The sequence below is a fragment of the Castor canadensis genome, chromosome 5 (assembly GCF_047511655.1).
Source record: "Castor canadensis chromosome 5, mCasCan1.hap1v2, whole genome shotgun sequence".
In the NCBI taxonomy this organism is placed as follows: Eukaryota; Metazoa; Chordata; class Mammalia; order Rodentia; family Castoridae; genus Castor; species Castor canadensis.
In genome coordinates, this window is record NC_133390.1 from 12825368 (window position 1) to 12845520 (window position 20153).

The following is a 20153-nucleotide window of genomic DNA, read 5'->3' on the forward strand; positions in this document are numbered from 1 at the left end:
TCAAGGGAGAAAGGCTTTCAGGAAAAGAGATGCTATAATCTTGTTACCTTCACTATGTTTATTCATTAGAAGCAAGTTATAGGTTCCACCCACTCGTAGGAGGGCATTTCTCAAGGGTGTGAACACCAAGATGCAGAGGTCAAGGGGACCACATTGGAGTCTGGTCACCACAGGAGGTGCAGAAAGGAAATCCATTTTTTCCCTGAGTAATTGATTGATTCAAGTCTGTAACAGACAAGAACTCAAGGCATCTTGATTTTAGGCTCAAGTCAGCATTGACAGCTTTGGTTTCTTCATTTTCTTGTCTGTATCTCACTTTCCTCATTTACAGAATGAGGAGGGGGTGGGACTAGCATTTCCTTCAGTTCCAATATTCAGGACTTTTTATATTATTAAAAAAACCCCAAATAACAGAAACTGCCTCCTGATCCTTCTACTCTTTTGAGCTATACATTCTTTTTTTTTTCTTTTAAATTGTTTTATTTCTGTGTGAGCTAAAAGGAAATTTACACACTGAAATCTCAGAAGACCTTGGGCATGCACATTTCCCTTGCCAGAGTGAGCTATACATTCTTGTAGTTTTCTTTCCTTCTTTTGATAAACATCTGTGGAAGGTAGTCCTCATTTTTCCTTCTTTCCTACCTTCCTTCCTTTCTTCCCTCCTTCCCTCCCTCTTTCCTTCCTTCCTTCCTTCCTTCCTTCATTTCTTTTTCCAGTACTGGGTTAACTAAGGATTTCATGCATCCTAGGCAAGCACTAGAGCCACATCCCAGCGTGAGTCTCCAGTCTTGGTGGCTCCTGTTTACTTCTACTATCTTGACTCCTTTTGTCCTCTCTGACCTTGTTTACTGTCTCTTCTGATGTTTCTTGTTTCTCATACTCCTAAAAACAAAAGTGTCCCTATTGCTCTCTTCTCTTTTTCTTTTATCTGGTGGGTCTTATCTATCAACATCCCTTGAGGTATTACCTCAAGGAAGATGAAATCTTTATCATTGTATTTACCTTTTAAAAAATTCTAAACTATTTTTCTTTATTTCCAAATATTTATTATCGTTTTTGCACGAGCAATCCCTCAACATTGTTATCCTTCTAGCTTCTCTATCATTAACAGAAATCCCTTTTACCAGGTACCAAAAGAGATTTTTTTTTATTTCTTCCTTCCCTTCTTGGCTGACATGCTATTCATTGCTAAATAAGCCCTGTACATTCTTCTTCTACAATTTTACTCAAATCTGCCTTCTTATTCCCATCTTTATTGCAACTAGCTTAACTAAGATTCTTACTTATTTCTTGAATTGATAATTGTAATAGAAGACTGATCAGTGGTCCTCCCTTCATTGTGTTCTGCTTCACTGAGCGAATTCTATCACATTATTTCCTCAATTAAATCCTTTAGTAACTGCTTTTTATCTGTGTCCCACACCTGTTCTGCATGTGAGTCCATCCCTTCTTTAATTCTTGTATTCATTTGCCAGAAATCTAATTTTTCTACATTTTTCAGTCATTTATTCAATGCATTGATTCACCAGTCCTCAAGTAAACCCAGCCTTCTCTGCTCTGTCTTTGCCTTTGGTGTTTCTTTCTCCCTCTACCTCTTAATACCATATCCATCCTTCACAATACACCAAAACAATCACCTTACTCTTTCCTTATTCATTCACTCATTCATTCATGATTTTAGGAGATGGTTACTGAGTTTCAACTCTGGATCAGTCAGGCACAACACAAGATTCTGGAGACAGAATGGTGGATAAGACAAACAAGATGTCACCTTTTTGGAACATTCTAGTGAGGAGGAAGAACAGTGAGGAAGGCAAGCACAATGGCCATAAAGTAGGAAGGGAAGACGAGTAACATGAAGTGAAGTTGGAAAGTCAGACAGGAAGAAGTCCATAGTGAGAAGTCTAACCTTTTTTCCTAAGAACAATAGGAAGGCACTGACGGCCTAGGTAAAAGCACACTTTATTTTGTAAAGGCCCTGGTAGCTGATACTTAGGAAGAATTCCATAGAGGAGTAAAAGGGGGAGAAGGAAACCAGTGAGGAGGCTGTGGCCAGAACCCAGGGCAGCGATGATGGTGGTTTGACCAGGTGACAGCAGTGGGAATACACAAAGCTGATGAACTTGAGATACAGTTTGGAGATAGAGCTGACTGGACCCGAAGACAGATTGGATGGAGAAATTATGATGAAAGAAATTAAGTTTTCATTCTGAACAATTAGATGACTCTTATTTACTAAGATAGGAAAGGTTGGAAAATGAATAGATGTCTAGTAGAAAATTAGGAGATGAAGTTTTGACATGTTAAAAATCACTTGTACATGAACCTTCAGAGTAGCATTATTCATCATAGCCCCAAACTGGAAATAACCAAAATGTATGTCAACTAGGGAATAAAAAAGCAGAATGTGATGTAGTCATGCAGTGGAATGCTGTTTTGCAGTAAAAAGGAATAAAGTATTATAAATGCTATATTATAGCTGAACATGGACAATATGGGCTAGGAGAAAGAAGCCAGGTACAAAAGACTACACAGGGTTTGATTGTATTTGTGTGAAACATCCAGAATAGGAAAATCCACACAGACAGAACTTAGTTAAATGATGGAGAATGGGACATGAATGTCATTGACTATGAGGTTACTTTTTTGGTTGACAAAAATCCTCTGAAATTGGATAATATACAACTCTAAATTTACTAAAACTGACTGTACGCTTCACTGCACATTTTATACTTTGTGTACTTCAACTGACCACTGCTAAGTACAGCTGTGTGCCTGATTCCATGGGATCATTTTCACAGACTTTATCTGTCATTGGACCACAGTTTACTCACAGTTTACTCACAGGGCATTACTCTCTTCATGCTTCCTGGATTACATAGCATGGGCACTGAACAGGCTCTCCAGGGTCTTTCTAGATGTTCTTGGATGGGAAGTGAGATTTGTTCATTTAATGAGAGAAAAAAGCAAGACACAATCATTTGGTGTCTGCTTGGGATATACACCAGGATGATTCCTATAGGGGCTGCTGCACAGGAGGTAGGAGAGGTTGGTAGACTATGAAGTGCTATACAACACAGGCCTCATAGCCAAGTGACAATCTCACATAGTCCCTTCCTTCTTTATTTCTTCCTTATAGATACTATGTTAATTCATTTTATCCTTTTGAAAAGAGAATATATAAATTTAATAAGCCAAATAAAAATAGATATTAGAAATAATCTCTTATTTCCTCTCATACCAATTATCACTGAGGGTGTTTCTTTGTAAAACTAATATTTATGACAACCGTTTTCTTAATTAGATTATGTAGTGTTTAGGAGGAAAGAAGAGAAGAAAAGAAACTAAAGTAATCTAAAATAAATGCTGAATATAGTGAATGAATTTCACAAACAAGAAATCTGTATATTTAAAATTGTTCAATGTCCAAACTTTTTAAAATTGTAAGATTTCTAAAAAACTTTTAAACTCACTCTTCATTTTATTATATAATCTTTTGGAATATATTTCTAAAATCACCCTTAAATGTGTTGAAGTATTTATGGCATATAATAATTGATTGTTATGTGTACCTTTTCTCACTCTTGTCCTTTCTTGTGCTGTGATTTGCTCCTTTTCTTTAGTGATAAACTTTGACTTCTTTCTCTTCCATTTGTACATATGCTGTAACATTTTCTTTGCGGTTGCTCTGGGGCTTACATAAAAAAACTTATAAAAGACTGTCTTAAGCTTATAATTGTAGTTGTATAACTACTCTAGACTTTCATATTTACCCCCACAATTTGTAATTTTCTTACTTTAATTTCCATCCTTTTATATCATCTTTTCTTTAACATCTTGTTGTAATATGGTTATTATTTTTAATATTAACCTTCTTACTAGAGATACTGATGCAATAATGGAGGATTCTGAATTTCATTGTGAATTTCTACCATTAGTGAGTTTTATACTTTATATGTTTTTGTCACAGTAATTATCATCCTTCCCTTTTCTGCTGAAGCATTCCCTTAGGTATTTCTTTTATAGCTGATCCCGTAGTGATGAATTCCCTTAGCTATTTTATTGCCTGGGAAGGACTTTATTTCTCCTTCATTTCTTTTTTTTATCATTATAAAATTTTTATTAGGATATATTCATTATTTGGGGAGGGATTTGTAGTGACAATTCTGATAAGACTTATATTGTACATTATTTACATTGCTCCATTGACTTTCCTCCTCAACCCCCTCCCCACCCCACTTAAATCAATTCCAAGAGGTTAGTTAGATCTGTTTCATATAGGTATTTGAAGTCTATCAACCATATCTCCTTTATTTATTTCTGAAGGGTAACTTTGCTGGGTATATAGTATTCTTGGCTGGCAGGTTTTTTCAATACTCTGAATATATCATTTCATTTTCTCCTGCCCTCTAAAGTTTCTTCTGAGAAATCTGTTGGATGTCTAATGGAGTTCCTTTACGTGGGACTTGCCATTTTTCTCTTGTAAATTTTAGTATTCTATCCTTGTTTGACTTTTGGCAGATTGATGATGATGTGCCTTAGAGAGGAACTACTTGGAATGACTCACTAAGTTGCCTTTCTCTGTCTTCTTTTCCTTCTGGAACACCCATAATGTGAACATTTGCTGGCTTAAGGAACACCCACATGTCCTGAAGGCTTTCTTTGATTTTGTTCATTTCTGTCTTTTTTTCTTTTTCCTCAGGTTATTTCAAAACCCTGTGTTCAAGTTCATAAATTCTTTCTCCTGCTTGATCTAGTCTGCTGTTAAAGTTCTCAACTCTATTTTTATTCCTTTGATGAAAATCTTCAGCTCCAAGATTTTTAAAAACACAATATCTAGATCCCTATTGAATTTTTCACTCAGATCATCAATTGCCTGTCTGTATTCACTTGCATCTCACTGAGTTCCTTAGAATCATTTTTTTGAATTTCTTTTAAGGCAATTTGTATATTTTTCTTTCTTTGGGGTCAATTATTAGACAGTGGTTGTGATTCTTCATAGCTGTCATGTTTCCTTGCTTTTTCATGTTTCTTGTGTCTTTGCCTTCATGTCTCCATCTGGTGGAACAGTCTTTTCTTCTAATTTTGTAGAGTGGCTTTCATAGGGAAAGATCTTTCTCTGTGGATCTGTTTTGAGGTGTTGGTTGAGTACGAAGTGATGGTATGGGTTCCAGGTAGGTATAGTTACACAGTGTCCATTCAGTTTTTCCATCTGTAGTCAATGTTGGCAAAGTTTGTGAATGCCTCAGGGGTCTACCAGAGTCTGTGCCCTTGCTCCACTGGGTGGGTTGAGTATGGCCTTCTCACTGGGGTAGGGTTGCTGCACACCATGAAGATGCAGGGGCTACTCTGTACTGGGTCAATTTTGACCTCTTTCTGGGACCTAGTGAAGGACTGGCTGGTCTCCATTGAGTAGTGTGTGGGACAGTGTTGCCACAGGCTTGGGGACAGCTGACTTCTGGGTCATACACAGTTTTCTCCCCACTGGGCAGGGCTTCCTATTCCTTGTGGATGGGGTACCATATGATCATGCTCTTCCACAAGGCTCAGGCTCCCCATAGCCTGGGCCAGGGCACTGTAGCCACTTATGTCTGCACAGTGCAGGGTGATCAAACCGGAGAGATGAGGGATGCAGAGGCTACTGACATAAAGGGAAGGATGCAACCCTAAAATGGCATCAGAGAGCAGCAGCCGGGTCAAGGAGGGAGGGGGTAAAATGTGGTCTCTTCCTTTGGTGCAATTCAACCATATGGACCACCCCAAGTAGTTCCCTAGCATGAGTTCATGAACTGTGAAGACTAAAAGATCCTCCAGCAGCAAAGATTGTAGATGTCCAGGCTTTTAATGGAGATTTCTAGGTGCCTTTTGCTCACCTTTTCTCCTCTAGTGGAATTATCTCATGGTTCTGAGATGTTCTTGACTTTGGAGATGGAGTAGAGCTGAAGAATTTGTCCTCTTTTCTATGTGGCCATCCATGTCTGCTCCAGAGGACCCTCCACCACTCTTGGGCTGCACTCCAGCACTCTCCCTGATTCTCCTGCTTTTGATCCTTTTTTTTTGGTGTGTGTGTGTGTGTGTGTGTGTGTGTGTGTAAGACAGGAATTAGGCTCTTTACTCAGTCATCTTGCTTAGTTCTTTTTAAAAATATGTTAAAGTTATTTTAGTGTCTGTGAGGAATATAAACTCTCCATGGAAGTCATTAATGTTGTCTTGCAACATTGTGAATTTTCTCCTTCTGGGTAAGTGGTAGTATTGCTCTTCTTGACCTGAAATGTGAGATGTGGCCACACAACTTGCTTTAGGAAATGAGAGGAATATGGAAGCAACATGTGATGTTTGGGGGAGTCTTTAGGAGCTTGTGTGGGTGATTTTCCATATTGTCTTCTTCTTCTGGATGAGATATTGGAGATAATGAAAGCTCTATCACCTTAGTCTTTGCTCTTATAGTGTGAATCCAAGACAGTCACCAGCTTGTGAAGCATGTGTGGTATCTGTATGAAACAAAGCTCTGATCTTTCAAAGCATAGAGATTTTGGACTGTTTGCTTCAGCAGCCAAAATTAACCTTTCCTGATGGATATGTTCTTCAAGAAAATAGCACAATGAAGTGTATATCTGAAGAACTTTATAAGATGAAGCTTTTTGAAGTTTTAATGACATATTAGCAGCAGTATAGTAAAGTAGTCAAGAACATACTTTGGAGTAGATGGCATGGATTTGGAGCTTGGTTCTGCTGAATAGCCACCATGCTGCATTGGACAGCTCACATAAACTTTCTGGAACCAGTTTTATAATAAAATGTCATAACACCCACATCATAAGATCCTTTCAAAAGTTAAAAAATTAACATGTGTCAAGTGCTTGAAAGAGTGCACGGTAAGTCATGTATATATACACATATATAAGAAATATAGAAAATGTATAAATGAAAAGCACATGTAATGTTTAGAGAAGAACCTAGCATAGAGTAAGCATTCCATGAATATTTATTATTAGTAATATTTAAGATAAAAATAATTATTGACTAATAACCAAATACTTGGCTTAGAATTCCCTCTTCAGAAAGTCTAATAAGAAAAAATAAAATAAAAAGGAGAAAGGGAGTGTGTGTGTGTGTGTGTGTGTGTGTGTGTATTTTTTTTTTTCTCCCTCTTCGGATTTGGGGTAGCAAAACCAGAGGCCATTTTGGTTGGTTTTACCCTTAGGAAGGTGACTGGACACTTGGCTATTTCTCTTCTGTTCTAATCAGACAAGAAGCAGATAGCACAGGGGAATGGGAAAGACAAAGTAAGGTCTTTTCTTTATTTATCTGTATTACCCAGAGTAAAAGGAAGCAGGTCACCAGTGACTGAAGCCGAACACTCTGGCCAGTGTGTGAGATAAGCAGCTGTGGGCAATTTCAAGTAGCCAAGCAACGACAGTGTCCTTGTCCTAAAAGATTGGCCCTGGGATTTATCATCTGAGATACTCATTAAAAAAATGAAGATGTCCCTAATCTCATGGTGATGGTGGAAGAGGAGAGCTCCTTGAATTCTGCATTTCAAGCATGTTCTTAGGGAATTCTTTCTATTTTTATTTGAAAACCCCAAGCACAGTCCTGAAGTTAGACTGAGTTGGTGAGATACCACTGCCACCTGGTGTCAGCATATCCAAATTACAGGTTCCAATGTTTTTGCATGGGAGAATCAGCAATATTAAAACTTTCAAGTAACTCTTCAATAGTCTCATTTAATTCTTAGTCACCATTACCTTCTTCTACTCATGAACATATTTTTGAGTTTTCTGTATTATCTGATATACAGTTTATATAATTTACACCTTGAGATGACAATGCTTTTCACCATTCTAATTCATTCTCTTTCTTAAAAACTGAATTTGAAAATAGGTTCTGTTTTTTGATTCTAACTATAGAATCTCCTAATATGTAATAAGTTCATAGAATAAAACAACTATATCAATTAATAAAATATTCTGTAGGCAATTTTTCTATCAGAGAACTGGAGAGCAGCATAATCTTAATATCTATCTATCTATCTATCATCTCTCTCTCTCTCTATCTATCTGTCATCTATCTATAGATCATCAATCATCTATCTACCCTATTTATATCTATTAGTATATAGATAGGTGCCATGATGGGAATGCTTTGTTTTGATCATTGTACTCTATGATTGTTAATTAAGGAGGAAATAAGCAAAATGAATACATATCCATGAACTTTTTTTTTCTTTCAAGAATCCATATTTCTAATTTTAAGAGCAGATTAACAGGTTTTGGTTTTTTACACAACATGCAAATTTCTTAACACTTCAGTGAGTATCATATTTCATAATCTCTAGTGACTTGTAACATTTTTATATTTAGCCCATACTCAGTAAGTAGCTGTTGAATCAAATAGTTAACTCAAATTTGTTTTTCAATTGTCCATTTATAATGTACACATATATTAAAGTACTTGACAAAAATAGACAACATTAAAGAGAAAACCACCCAGGATATGGAAAACCTCAGAAAAAAGAATGAAACAGAACTGCAAAACAAAACAGAAGGCCAATCCAGCAGAATAGAACAAACAGAAGACAGAATCTCAGAACTTGAAGATGAAATGGTAATTAAAGGAAAAACCGAAGAACTATTAATTAAACAACTCAAGACCTGTGAAAAGAAAATGCAAGAACTCACTGACTCCATCAAAAGACCAAACTTGAGAATCATGGGCATCGAAGAAGGAGAAGAGGTGCAAGAGAAGGGAATGCGTAATATATTCAAAAAAACAATAACAGAAAAATTCCCAAATCTAGAGAAAGATACTCTCATACAGATGCAAGAGGCCTCCAGGACACCAAACAGACCAGATCAAAATAGAACTACCCCATGACATATCATCATTAAAACAACAAGTTCAGAAACTGGGGAAAGAATATTGAAGGCTGTAAGAGAGAAAAAACAAATAACATGCAAAGGTAAACCCATCAAAATCACAGCAGTCTTCTCAACAGAAACATTAAAAGCAAGAAGAGTGTGGGGTGAGATCTTCTGGGCACTGAATGAAAATAACTTCAACCTCAGGATACTCTACCCAGCAAAACTATCATTCAAAATAGATGGAGCAATAAAAGTCTTCCATGATAAGCAGAAACTAAAACAATATGTGACCACAAAGCCACCACTACAAAGGATTCTTCAAGGGATTCTGCACACAGAAAGTGAAACCCAACTTAACCGTGAAAGGACAGGCAGCACCAAACCACAGGAAAGAAAAAGCAAGACAGTAGAGAGTAACCTCAACTTAAGTACACACAATCAAACCTTCAAACAACTAAGACAGCTAAATGACAGAAATCACCACATACCTATCAATACTAATGCTTAATGTTAACGGACTTAATTCACCCATCAAAAGGCACCATTTGACGAAATGGATTAAAAGGGAAGATCCAACAATTTGTTGCTTATAGGAGACCCATCTCACCGACGGAAATAAGCATAGGCTAAGGATGAAAGGCTGGAAGAAGATTTACCAAGCCAATGGCCCCCGAAAACAGGCAGGAGTAGCAACACTTATCTCTGACAAAGTAGACTTCAAACCTACATTGATCAAACGAGATAAAGAAGGACATTCCATACTAATAAAAGGGGAAATAGACCAAAAGGAAATAATAATCATCAACCTGTATGCACCCAGTGTCAACACACCCAATTTCATCAAACATACCCTGAAAGACCTAAAAGCATATATAAACGCCAACACAGTGGTTGTGGGAGACTTTAACACCCCATTATCATCAATAGATAGGTCATCCAAACAAAAAATCAATAAAGAAATCCAATATCTAAAATATACAATAGATCAAATGGACCTAGTTGATGTCTACAGAACATTTCATCCAACTACTAGACAATATATATTCTTCTCAGCAGCCCATGGAACCTTCTCCAAAATAGATCATATCCTAGGGCACAAAGCAAGTCTCAGCAAATATAACAAAATAGAAATTATACCATGCATACTATCTGATCACAATGCAGTAAAAGTAGAACTCAACAACAAAAGTAAAGACAAAAACATGCAAACAGCTGGAAACTAAATAACTCATTACTTAATGAAGAATGGACCATCGATGAAATAAAAGAGGAAATTAAAAAGTTACTGGAAGACAATGAAAATGAAAACACAACCTACCAGAACCTCTGGGACACAACTAAGGCAGTCCTGAGAGGAATGTTTATAGCCATGAGTGCATATATTAAAAAGACTGAAAGATCCCAAATCAATGACCTAATGATACATCTCAAATTCCTAGAAAAACAAGAACAAGCAAATCCCAAAACAAATAGAAGGAGAGAAATAATAAAAATAAGAGCTGAAATCAATGAAATAGAAACCAAAAAAAACCATACAAAGAATTAATGAAACAAAAAGTTGGTTCTTTGAAAAAATAAACAAGCTCGATAGACCCCTGGCAAACCTGACTAAAATGAGGAGAGAAAAAACCCAAATTAGTATAATCAGGAATGCAAAAGGGGAGATAACAACAAATACCACAGAAATCCGGGAAATCATCAGAGACTACTTCAAGAACCTATATTCAAATAAATTTGAAAATCTTAAAGAAATGGACATATTTCTAGATACATATGATCATCCAAAACTGAACCAAGAGGAAATTAATCACCTGAATATATCTATAACACAAAGTGAAATTGAAGCAGCAATCAAGAGTCTCCCCAAAAAGAAAAGTCCAGGACCTGATGGATTCTCTGCTGAATTCTATCAGACCTTTAAAGAAGAACTGATACCAACCCTCCTTAAACTGTTCCACGAAATAGAAGGGGAAGGAAAACTGCCTAACACATTTTATGAAGCCAGTATTACACTTATCCCAAAACCAGGCAAAGACACCTCCAAAAAGGAGAACTATAGGCCAATCTCCTTAATGAATATTGACGCAAAAATCCTCAACAAAATAATGGCAAACCGAATTCAACAACACATCAAAAAGATTATTCACCATGACCAAGTAGGCTTCATCCCAGGAATGCAGGGGTGGTTCAACATACGAAAATCAATAAATGTAATAAACCACATTAACAGAAGCAAAGACAAAAACCACTTGATCATCTCAATAGATGCAGAAAAAGCCTTTGATAAGATCCAACACCACTTCATGATAAAAGCTCTAAGAAAACTAGGAATAGAAGGAAAGTACCTCAACATTATAAAGCTATATATGACAAACCTACAGCATTATACTTAATGGAGAAAAACTGAAACCATTCCCTCTAAAATCAGGAACCAGACAAGGATGCCCACTATCTCCACTCCTATTCAACATAGTACTGGAATTCCTAGCCAGAGCAATTAGGCAAGAAGAAGGAATAAAAGGAATACAAATAGGTAAAGAAACTGTCAAAATATCCCTATTTGTAAATGACATGATCCTATACCTTAAAGACCCAAAAGCTTCTAGACATCATCAATAGCTATAGCAAGGTAGCAGGATATAAAATCAACATAGAAAAATCATTAGCATTTCTATACACTAACAATGAGCAAACTGAAAAAGAACATATGAAAACAATTCCATTTACAATAGCCTCAAAAAAATCAAATACCTAGGTGTAAACCTAACAAAAGATGTGAAAGACCTCTACAAGGAAAACTATACACTTCTGAAGAAAGAGATTGAGGAAGACTATAGAAAGTGGAGAGATTGCCCATGCTCATGGATTGGTAGAATCAACATAGTAAAAATGTGGATAGTTCCAAAAGCAATCTACATGTTTAATGCAATTCCCATCAAAATTCCAATGATATTCATTAAAGAGATTCAAAAATCTACTGTGAAATTTATATGGAAACACAAGAGGCCACGAATAGCCAAGGCAATACTCAGTCAAAAGAACAATGCAGGACGTATCACAATACCTGACTTCAAACTATATTACAAAGCAATAACAATAAAAACAGCATGGTACTGGCACAAAAACAGACATGAAGACCAGTGGAACAGAATAGAAGACCCAGATATGAAGCCACACAACTATAATCAATTTGTCTTTGACAAAGGAGCTAAAAATATATGATGGAGAAATAGCAGCCTCTTCAACAAAAACTGCTGGGAAAACTGGTTAGCAGTCTGCAAAAAACTGAAACTAGATCCATGTTTATCACCCTATACCAAGATTAACTCAAAATGGATCAAGGATCTTAATATCAGACCACAAACTCTAAAGTTGATACAGGAAAGAGTAGAAAATACTCTGGAATTAATAGGTATATGCAAGAACTTTCTCAATGAAACCCCAGCAGCATAGCAGCTAAGAGATACCATAGATAAATGGGACCTCATAAAACTAAAAAGCTTCTGTTCATCAAAAGAAATGATCTCTAAACTGAAGAGAACACCCACAGAGTGGGAGAAAATATTTGCCAGCTACACATCAGACAAAGGACTGATAACCAGAATATATAGGGAACTTAAAAAACTAAATTCTCCCAAAACTAATGAACCAATAAAGAAATGGGCAAGTGAACTAAATAGAACTTTTTCAAAAGAAGAAATTCAAATGGCCAAAAAACACATGAAAAAATGCTCACCATCTCTAGCAATAAAGGAAGTACAAATTAAAACCATGCTAAGATTCCACCTCACCCCTGTTAGAATAGCCATCATCAGCAACACCACCAACAACAGGTGTTGGCGAGGATGCAGGGAAAAAGGAACCCTCTTACACTGTTGGTGGGAATGTAAACTAGTACAACCACTCTGGAAAAAAATTTGGAGGCTACTTAAAAAGTTAAACATTGATCTACCATTTGATCCAGCAATACCACTCTTGGGGATATACCCAAAAGACCCTGACACAGGTTACTCCAGAGGCACCTGCACACCCATGTTTATTGCAGCACTATTCACAATAGCCAAGTTATGGAAACAGCCAAGATGCCCCACCACTGACAAATGGATTAAGAAAATGTGGTATCTATACACAATGGAATTTTATGCAGCCATGAAGAAAAACGAAATGTTATCATTCGCTGGCAAATGGATGGAATTGGAGAACATCATTCTGAGTGAGGTTAGCCTGGCCCAAAAGACCAAAAATCGTATGTTCTCCCTCATATGTGGACATTAGATCAAGGGCAAACACAACAAGGGGACTGGACTTTGAGCACATGATAAAAGCGAGAGCACACAAGGGAGGGGTGAGGATAGGTAAGACACCTAAAAAACTAGCTAGCATTTGTTGCCCTAATGCAGAGAAACTAAAGCAGATACCTTAAAAGCAACTGAGGCCAATAGGAAAAGGGGACCAGGAACTAGAGAAAAGGTTACATCATAAAGAATTAACCTAGAAGGTAACACACATGCACAGGAAATTAATGTGAGTCAACTCCCTGTATAGCTATCCTTTTCTCAACTAGCAAAAACCCTTGTTCCTTCCTATTATGGCTTATACTCTCTCAACAACAAAATTAGAGATAAGGGAAAAATAGTTTCTGCTGGGTATTGAGGGGGTAGGGGGGAGAGGGAGGGGGCGGAGTGGATGGTAAGGGAGGGGGTGGGGGCAGGGGGGAGAAATGACCCAAGCCTTGTATGCACATATGAATAATAAAATAATAATAAAAAATTAAAGTACTTGAGGGTGTTAAACAATAACTGCAAAGTGCTTACAGGAGCTGATTGTTAAGTGACAATTTGGGGTTAATAATTAAAACAAATCTTTAGCACAAAAAGAAGAATCCATATTTCTAGTCACATATGTAAAAAATTATCTCCTAAGCATTTAAATTGAAATAGATGTTTTGCTGAGCTCAAATTCTTCCTAGTTTACTTTTAGCATATGGAGCTCAAGGCAAAATGGGAGCAGAAATAAGTGCTGAATCCTTAAATATCACTTATATTTCATACTGGATCACAAAATTCAGGCTTGTTTTTCTAGGAGTCAATAATAACCAAGCATCGGTAACATGACTTTGAAATTGGGCATCATTCCACTTAGTGCCAGCTTGGCAACTCCATAACAAGACAGTTTGGCAATGTTTAAGATGATTTACAACCAAGATAGCATGTTCTCCATAAAAAAATAAAATATATGTTGACAAGGATGATGCCCATAAATGAAATAGATGAAAATTACTAGTAGGTTGTCCCTAGTCATCTTATTATTTGGTGCCCTTGCAGCCTCTGTAAAAAGCCTTGTTCAGATCATTTTTGTAACAATGCTTTTGAAAATTCAAAAAAAAATTATTGAGATGAAATTTACACAACACAAAAGAAGCTATTTAATAGTGATTCCATGGTATTTAGTATGTTCATGATTTTCTATAATCACAACTTCTACCAAGTTCCAAATATTTTTCTTCATCTCCAAAGGAAACTGTATCCATATATCAGTCAGTATACCAACATTTTGAAATTATATATAAAGTGAATTTCAAGAAGTTTTTAGAATTTCAGCTAAGGTTTCAAAATGTTATCCAACGTGTCAAAAGATCTCAGTCAGTGGCTGTGTTAATTTGCAGTGTTTACATTCTTACTAAAGGATTTTTTTAGCCTAGTTGTCATTTGGGAGGAGTTTGTAAGCAAAGGCGTTAGAAGTCTAGAATGATGTAATGAGAATAGCAGTTAAACTATGGGTCAATGATGAAAAGAACTCAATTGAATGGTCACTGGCTTTGAAGATTGGACGCATTCCTTTGCAAACAGAAAAGCCAACAAAAACATAGGCAATGAGTCTGTGGGTTCCTTTATATGCATTTTATTAGAAAATAATAGGATTACTTATGCAAATTGGTGGGTAGACGTGTAGACAGGCATGTCATGCCCACCGACTTGAGGTATAAAAAGCCTGTGCAGGAGGAGACCTGCATTCTCACTTGGGTAACTCGTTCTTCACATCTATCCAAACCCCTCTCAGCACTTGCCACCATGACTCGTTATTTCTGCTGTGGAAGCTACTTCCCAGGCTATCCTTGCTATGGAACCAACTTCCACGGGACCTTCAGGGCCACCCCCCTCAACTGCGTTGTGCCCCTGGGCTCTCCCCTGCACTATGGCTGTGGCACTGCCTACAGCTCCCGGAACTACTGCTTTGATGGCAACAACCTGAACAACCTGGGCTGTTGCTACGGTAGTAGCTTCTACAGGCCATGGGGCTCTGGCTCCGGCTTCGGCTACAGCACCTACTGAAGGACCAGTGGCTTTGGTGACTGCAGGAATCTTGATCAATTCCACGTGCAAAGAGCGACCTGAAGAGCAATGACTGTCTTCCTGCTTCCAGACCTGCTTGGGAGAGCCTGACTTCTTACTGTGGTCCTGCTCTTCCAGCAAGTCTCCTAGAACTCAGATGCCAAACTGATTATCGTCTCCAGCCAAAAAAAAAAAAAAAGCAAGACACACTTGAAATTTAGCAGTGAAGCATGTATCTTGCCTCTCAGCTTTGCTCTGCTCAACATCAGCATCTGTGTTTCAACTTGGGTGTGGATAGGAAGGGGTTTTACTGTCTGTCTTCTAATAAATCTGTTTCATTCAGCACACTTATTTTTGTCTTGGTCATTTATTTTACTGAGTTTTCATGCTTTTGAGTTCATCAACCAGTTTCAACCAATAATGGTTTATTTTAGCCAAATTTTATTCTGACTTTAGATTGGGCAATCAGAATAGGGTGATACCTGATCATTTTTTCTTTTTATATTGAGATCTAAAGTTTAAACTCCTTAGAAATGTGCCAGTTTTTATTGTGCTATTTTGTACATATATAATGTACATCTATAATATTCACCCCATCATCATCTCCCTTCCCCCTCCCTCTTCCTGGATTTCTCATGCCAAACAATCCCCCTTTTACAATCATGTCATTACTATTATTTTTTTAAATTCTAGATTCCACATATGAGTGAAAGCAATGGTATTTGTCTTTCTGAGCTTGGCTTATCTTGCTTAATATGATGATCTCCAGTTCCATCCATTTTCCTGCAAACAGCGTTACTTCATTCTACTTTATGGCTGAATAATATTCCATTATATAGACATGTACCACATTTTCTTTATCCTATCATTAGATCTTGGGCCCCTAGACAGATTCCACAGTTTGGCTACTGTAAATAGTGCTGCTATAAACATGGGTGTGCAGGTATCTCTCTTTTATGTTGATTTACATTCCTTTGGATATGTGTCCAAGAATGGTATAGAGGGATCATATGGTAGTTACATTTTATTCTCTATTTAGTTTCTATTTTTAGTTTAGCGTAATTAAACCTACAAAGAACTGTTAAAACAGGGTGGAGGTAGAATAAAAGGAGGTTAAGAAAGAGTAATATAGATGGGGTGAATTGATCAAAAAGTACTTAATATGCATGTTGTAAACATCACAATGAAAGTCCTTTGTACAACTAATTTATGCAATGAAAATTAAATTTAAAAAAAGAAAAAAATCTATAAATTGTCGATGGACATCCTAAATATTTAAACTCCTCAGTAATGAAGGAAATATTTCTTATAATAAAGCAATAATGAAATATCATTGTTTGCCTATGGGAGAGCAAAGGAGAATGAAAATTTTCTGGGTTGTGGAGAATGGACAACATGAATTATTGCTCAGTGAGGACATTTTAGCAGTATGACCTAAATCCTTGAAAGTGTTTCTAACTGTGATGAAAGCAATCATTTCTGAGTACTAATCCTAAAGAAATACTTAGACAAGTGTGAAAGGTATGAGTGAGAGGAGAGTCAGTGTAGCTTATTTACGAAAGTAAATGATTAGAAAAAAAGAAATGTCCCAAATTTAATCCAAATGTGCCTCAACCAATAACCAGTATTTCCCTATACTGATTATGAACAGAAATGTTTCTTAGACTTCTTTCTTCTGATCATTAGTAATATAGTCCCATTTGGGCTCATTTTTCCTCTCTTACGGTTTTTATGCTGGTGAGACTTGGTTCCTGCAGACTGTTGGAGGAATTACAACTAAATGGACTTAGCTTCAAAACTCTCTATTTAGGGATTTCTAGGATTTGGCTAATAAAAGGAAGCCAACTGATAAAATTATATAGTATTTTTTCCCTTTTCTTTAGAAGGCTTTTATGTTCCCCACTTTCTTCACCTTTGATGGTACATATAGCTAGCAATAAAACAGGCATTTATTCTTTGCAACATACTTACCATCAAAGCTCTTGACATGACATGGGATCTACACTCAGAAAATGCTCTTCATCTTGTGCACAGAGAAATTTCTCCTTTATTGAAGCAAAAATACTTCATGTTTTGAATTAAAGCCTATTTATTCTTGTGTCAAGTATTTATTACACTCTTGCCTCTGAGAAGGTGCTCACTTAATTGTTCATTGACTTAACTTGTTAAATCTCTGCTTTATAGGCGCAAAATATTGTATAGTCCATTGTAAATTTCATTCATTCATACATCAAGAATTATTGAGCTTGGGCCACTATGTTAAGAATTTTGAGGCTGTAAAAGCACCAAAGCAGGTATACGCTGGGTTGAAAAGCTAACTGTCTTCAAAAAGAAATCCACTAATTCAACACCTACCTAGCGATACTTACCTGCAACACTGAGCACTGTCCTGACATCCGGGGATGCAGATAAACAAAACACAGTCTAGGACCTCGGGAATTAACAAGACTTATTTATTTATTTTATTAAAAGGGTATTTAATATTCTCCTATCAATTAGTAGGTAATTAGTGATTATCCAAAGACAGATATGCCTTACTCATTTCCTTCCCAGGACTCAAAGTAGGAGGAAGCTGTGATCAGACAAATCCTCCTGCCACAGTATTATGAGTCATAGAAAGCAAGATTTTGGGTGTATAAATGTGACCAACCAGAACAAGGAGTTAAAAGTTATATAATGAAGACAGACATGACTTACAAAAGGGAAAAAGAGTAGTACTCTCTGAGGATGAAATGATGGGTTATATAGGCAGGGAGATTCCTGATGGGCAACCTGAGATTCCACCACCCATGTCCAGTGTCCAGATTCTATTGCCATGACAGCGCTCATCTTCTAAGGCCATAATGCTTTTATAGTTCGTCAATTGGATTTTTTAATTTGACAGTTTTAAATTTGTGGAAAAGTTGCCATCTAGGGCAAATAAGACTTGAATGCCCATATTTGTTAAATTTTTACATTTTTTTCTGTTTAATTTGTCACTATATACATATATATGCCTATATATACGTATACATACACACACACACATATATATGTACACACAAACATATATAGTGTTGTATTCCCTCATGTACGTGAGAGAAAAATCAGTCTTCCAAGTGCTTGGATTGCAGGCATGAACCACTATGCCTGGTTGATACCCTAATTTTTCCATAGATATATATATATATCTATGGTATCACAGATTTACCCTAAGACAGTATAGTTATAGTTATGAAAGTTGGGAAGTTTAATATTGATATAATACTGTACTAATTTGAATAGTGAACTATACTAATAATATTGAGTTTATACTGCCTTCTCACCAACCCACAGTGCACACTCAAATGTATTCAACTGTGTCAATAATATTTCCGGTGGTTACTTCTCCCTGCCCCCCGCCCCCAGCCGGCCAGGGATCTTCATCTTCTCCAGTATAGTTTATGTCCTTCAATCTGGATCAGTTCCCAGCCTCTTTCTTGACCTCAATCAATTTGAAGAAAATAGGCTTTATAGAATTCTTTATAAAATGTCTCGATTGGGTTTGTCCAACTTTTCATATGTTTAGGTTCTTAGGGTGCATTTTCGGCAGGAATAACATAGACATGAATCTGTATCCTTTTCAGTGCATCGCATAGAGACCTATTATGTTGGTTTAGGCAAAAGTTGTTGATTTAAGGGACAGAAAGGGACTAAAAGTGTATGACAAAAACTTGTCTTATGTTCTCCTGCAGTAACTATGTGGCAGATACAACAAATGTTTTTATTATTTATATAGTATTTTTTGAGATGCATTTCATTTCCACCATATTACTAAAGAAGAAACCAAAATTGAAAAAGTTAAATAATTTGCATGAGGCTGTATCATTCATTTGTCAAGAAAAACTTCAAGATATAATGAAGAAGAGTCTGACTTGAAATCCAGTTCTCCACTCTAACATAAACTGTACATCACTTTTGGCATTATAGATCTCTTCCCGTGAAGTGTCTCTTCTGAATACTTCTCCTTACACAATTAATTATTGTACCTTGGATTTACAGTGATTTATAGTTTATAAAATATGTAAGTGGAATTTATTGAATTCTTATAGTTATCTTGGGAGACTGGTATTATGAGGAAGTTGCTGGAGGTTAATTTGTCAAAGTGGGCAAGTGTTTTCCAAGTGGGAAACTGAGGTTTGCATCAAGTTATCAAAATAAAGCCTCCATGTCTGCTATTTTGTCACTTATAACAGAGGGACAACAGTTATGTGTTTGTAAATTTGATCCTAATTGAAGTTATCAAGGCCTTTTAGTATTTTCACAAGCTTGCTGGATTTTAAAAATAATTATTATGTTTCTTTTTTTTTATATTTTTTTTCATTTTTCTTTTATTATTCATATGTGCATACAAGGCTTGGTTCATTTCTCCCCTCTGCCCCCAACCCCCTCCCTTAAAACCCACTCCGCCCCCTTCCTCTCCCCCCCCAATACCCAGCAGAAACTATTTTGCCCTTATTTCTAATTTTGTTGTAGAGAGAGTATAAGCAATAATAGGAAGGAACAAGGGTTTTTGCTGGTTGAGATAAGGATAGCTATACAGGGCATTGACTCACATTGATTTCCTGTGCATGGGTGTTACTTTCTAGGTTAATTCTTTTTGATCTCACCTTTTCTCTAGTTCCTGGTCCCCTTTTCCTATTGGCCTCAGTTGCTTTAAGGTATCTGCTTTAGTTTCTCTGCGTTAAGGGCAACAAATGCTAGCTAGTTTTTTAGGTGTCTTACCTATCCTCACCCCTCCCTTGTGTGCTCTCGCTTTTATCATGTGCTCATAGTCCAATCCCCTTGTTGTGTTTGCCCTTGATCTAATGTCCACATATGAGGGAGAACATACGATTTTTGGTCTTTTGGGCCAGGCTAACCTCACTCAGAATGATGTTCTCCAATTCCATCCATTTACCAGCGAATGATAACATTTCGTTCTTCTTCATGGCTGCAT

The 20153-nt window shown here is 36.7% G+C and overlaps 1 protein-coding gene across 1 annotated transcript; it reads left to right on the plus strand.

Moving 5' to 3' along the window:
• The first annotated feature begins 14867 nt into the window (after positions 1-14867).
• Krtap7-1 (keratin associated protein 7-1) lies at positions 14868-15543 on the plus strand. The gene has a single exon (XM_020188063.2). The coding sequence runs from the start codon at positions 14936-14938 to the stop codon at positions 15194-15196; it is 261 nt and encodes an 86-aa protein (XP_020043652.1). The 5' UTR covers positions 14868-14935; the 3' UTR covers positions 15197-15543.
• The last annotated feature ends 4610 nt before the right edge of the window (positions 15544-20153 follow it).

Coding starts and splice junctions, on each gene's coding strand:
- Krtap7-1 (XM_020188063.2), top strand. CDS start 14,936: ATGACTCGTTATTTCTGCTGTGGAAGCTACTTCCCAGGCTATCCTTGC.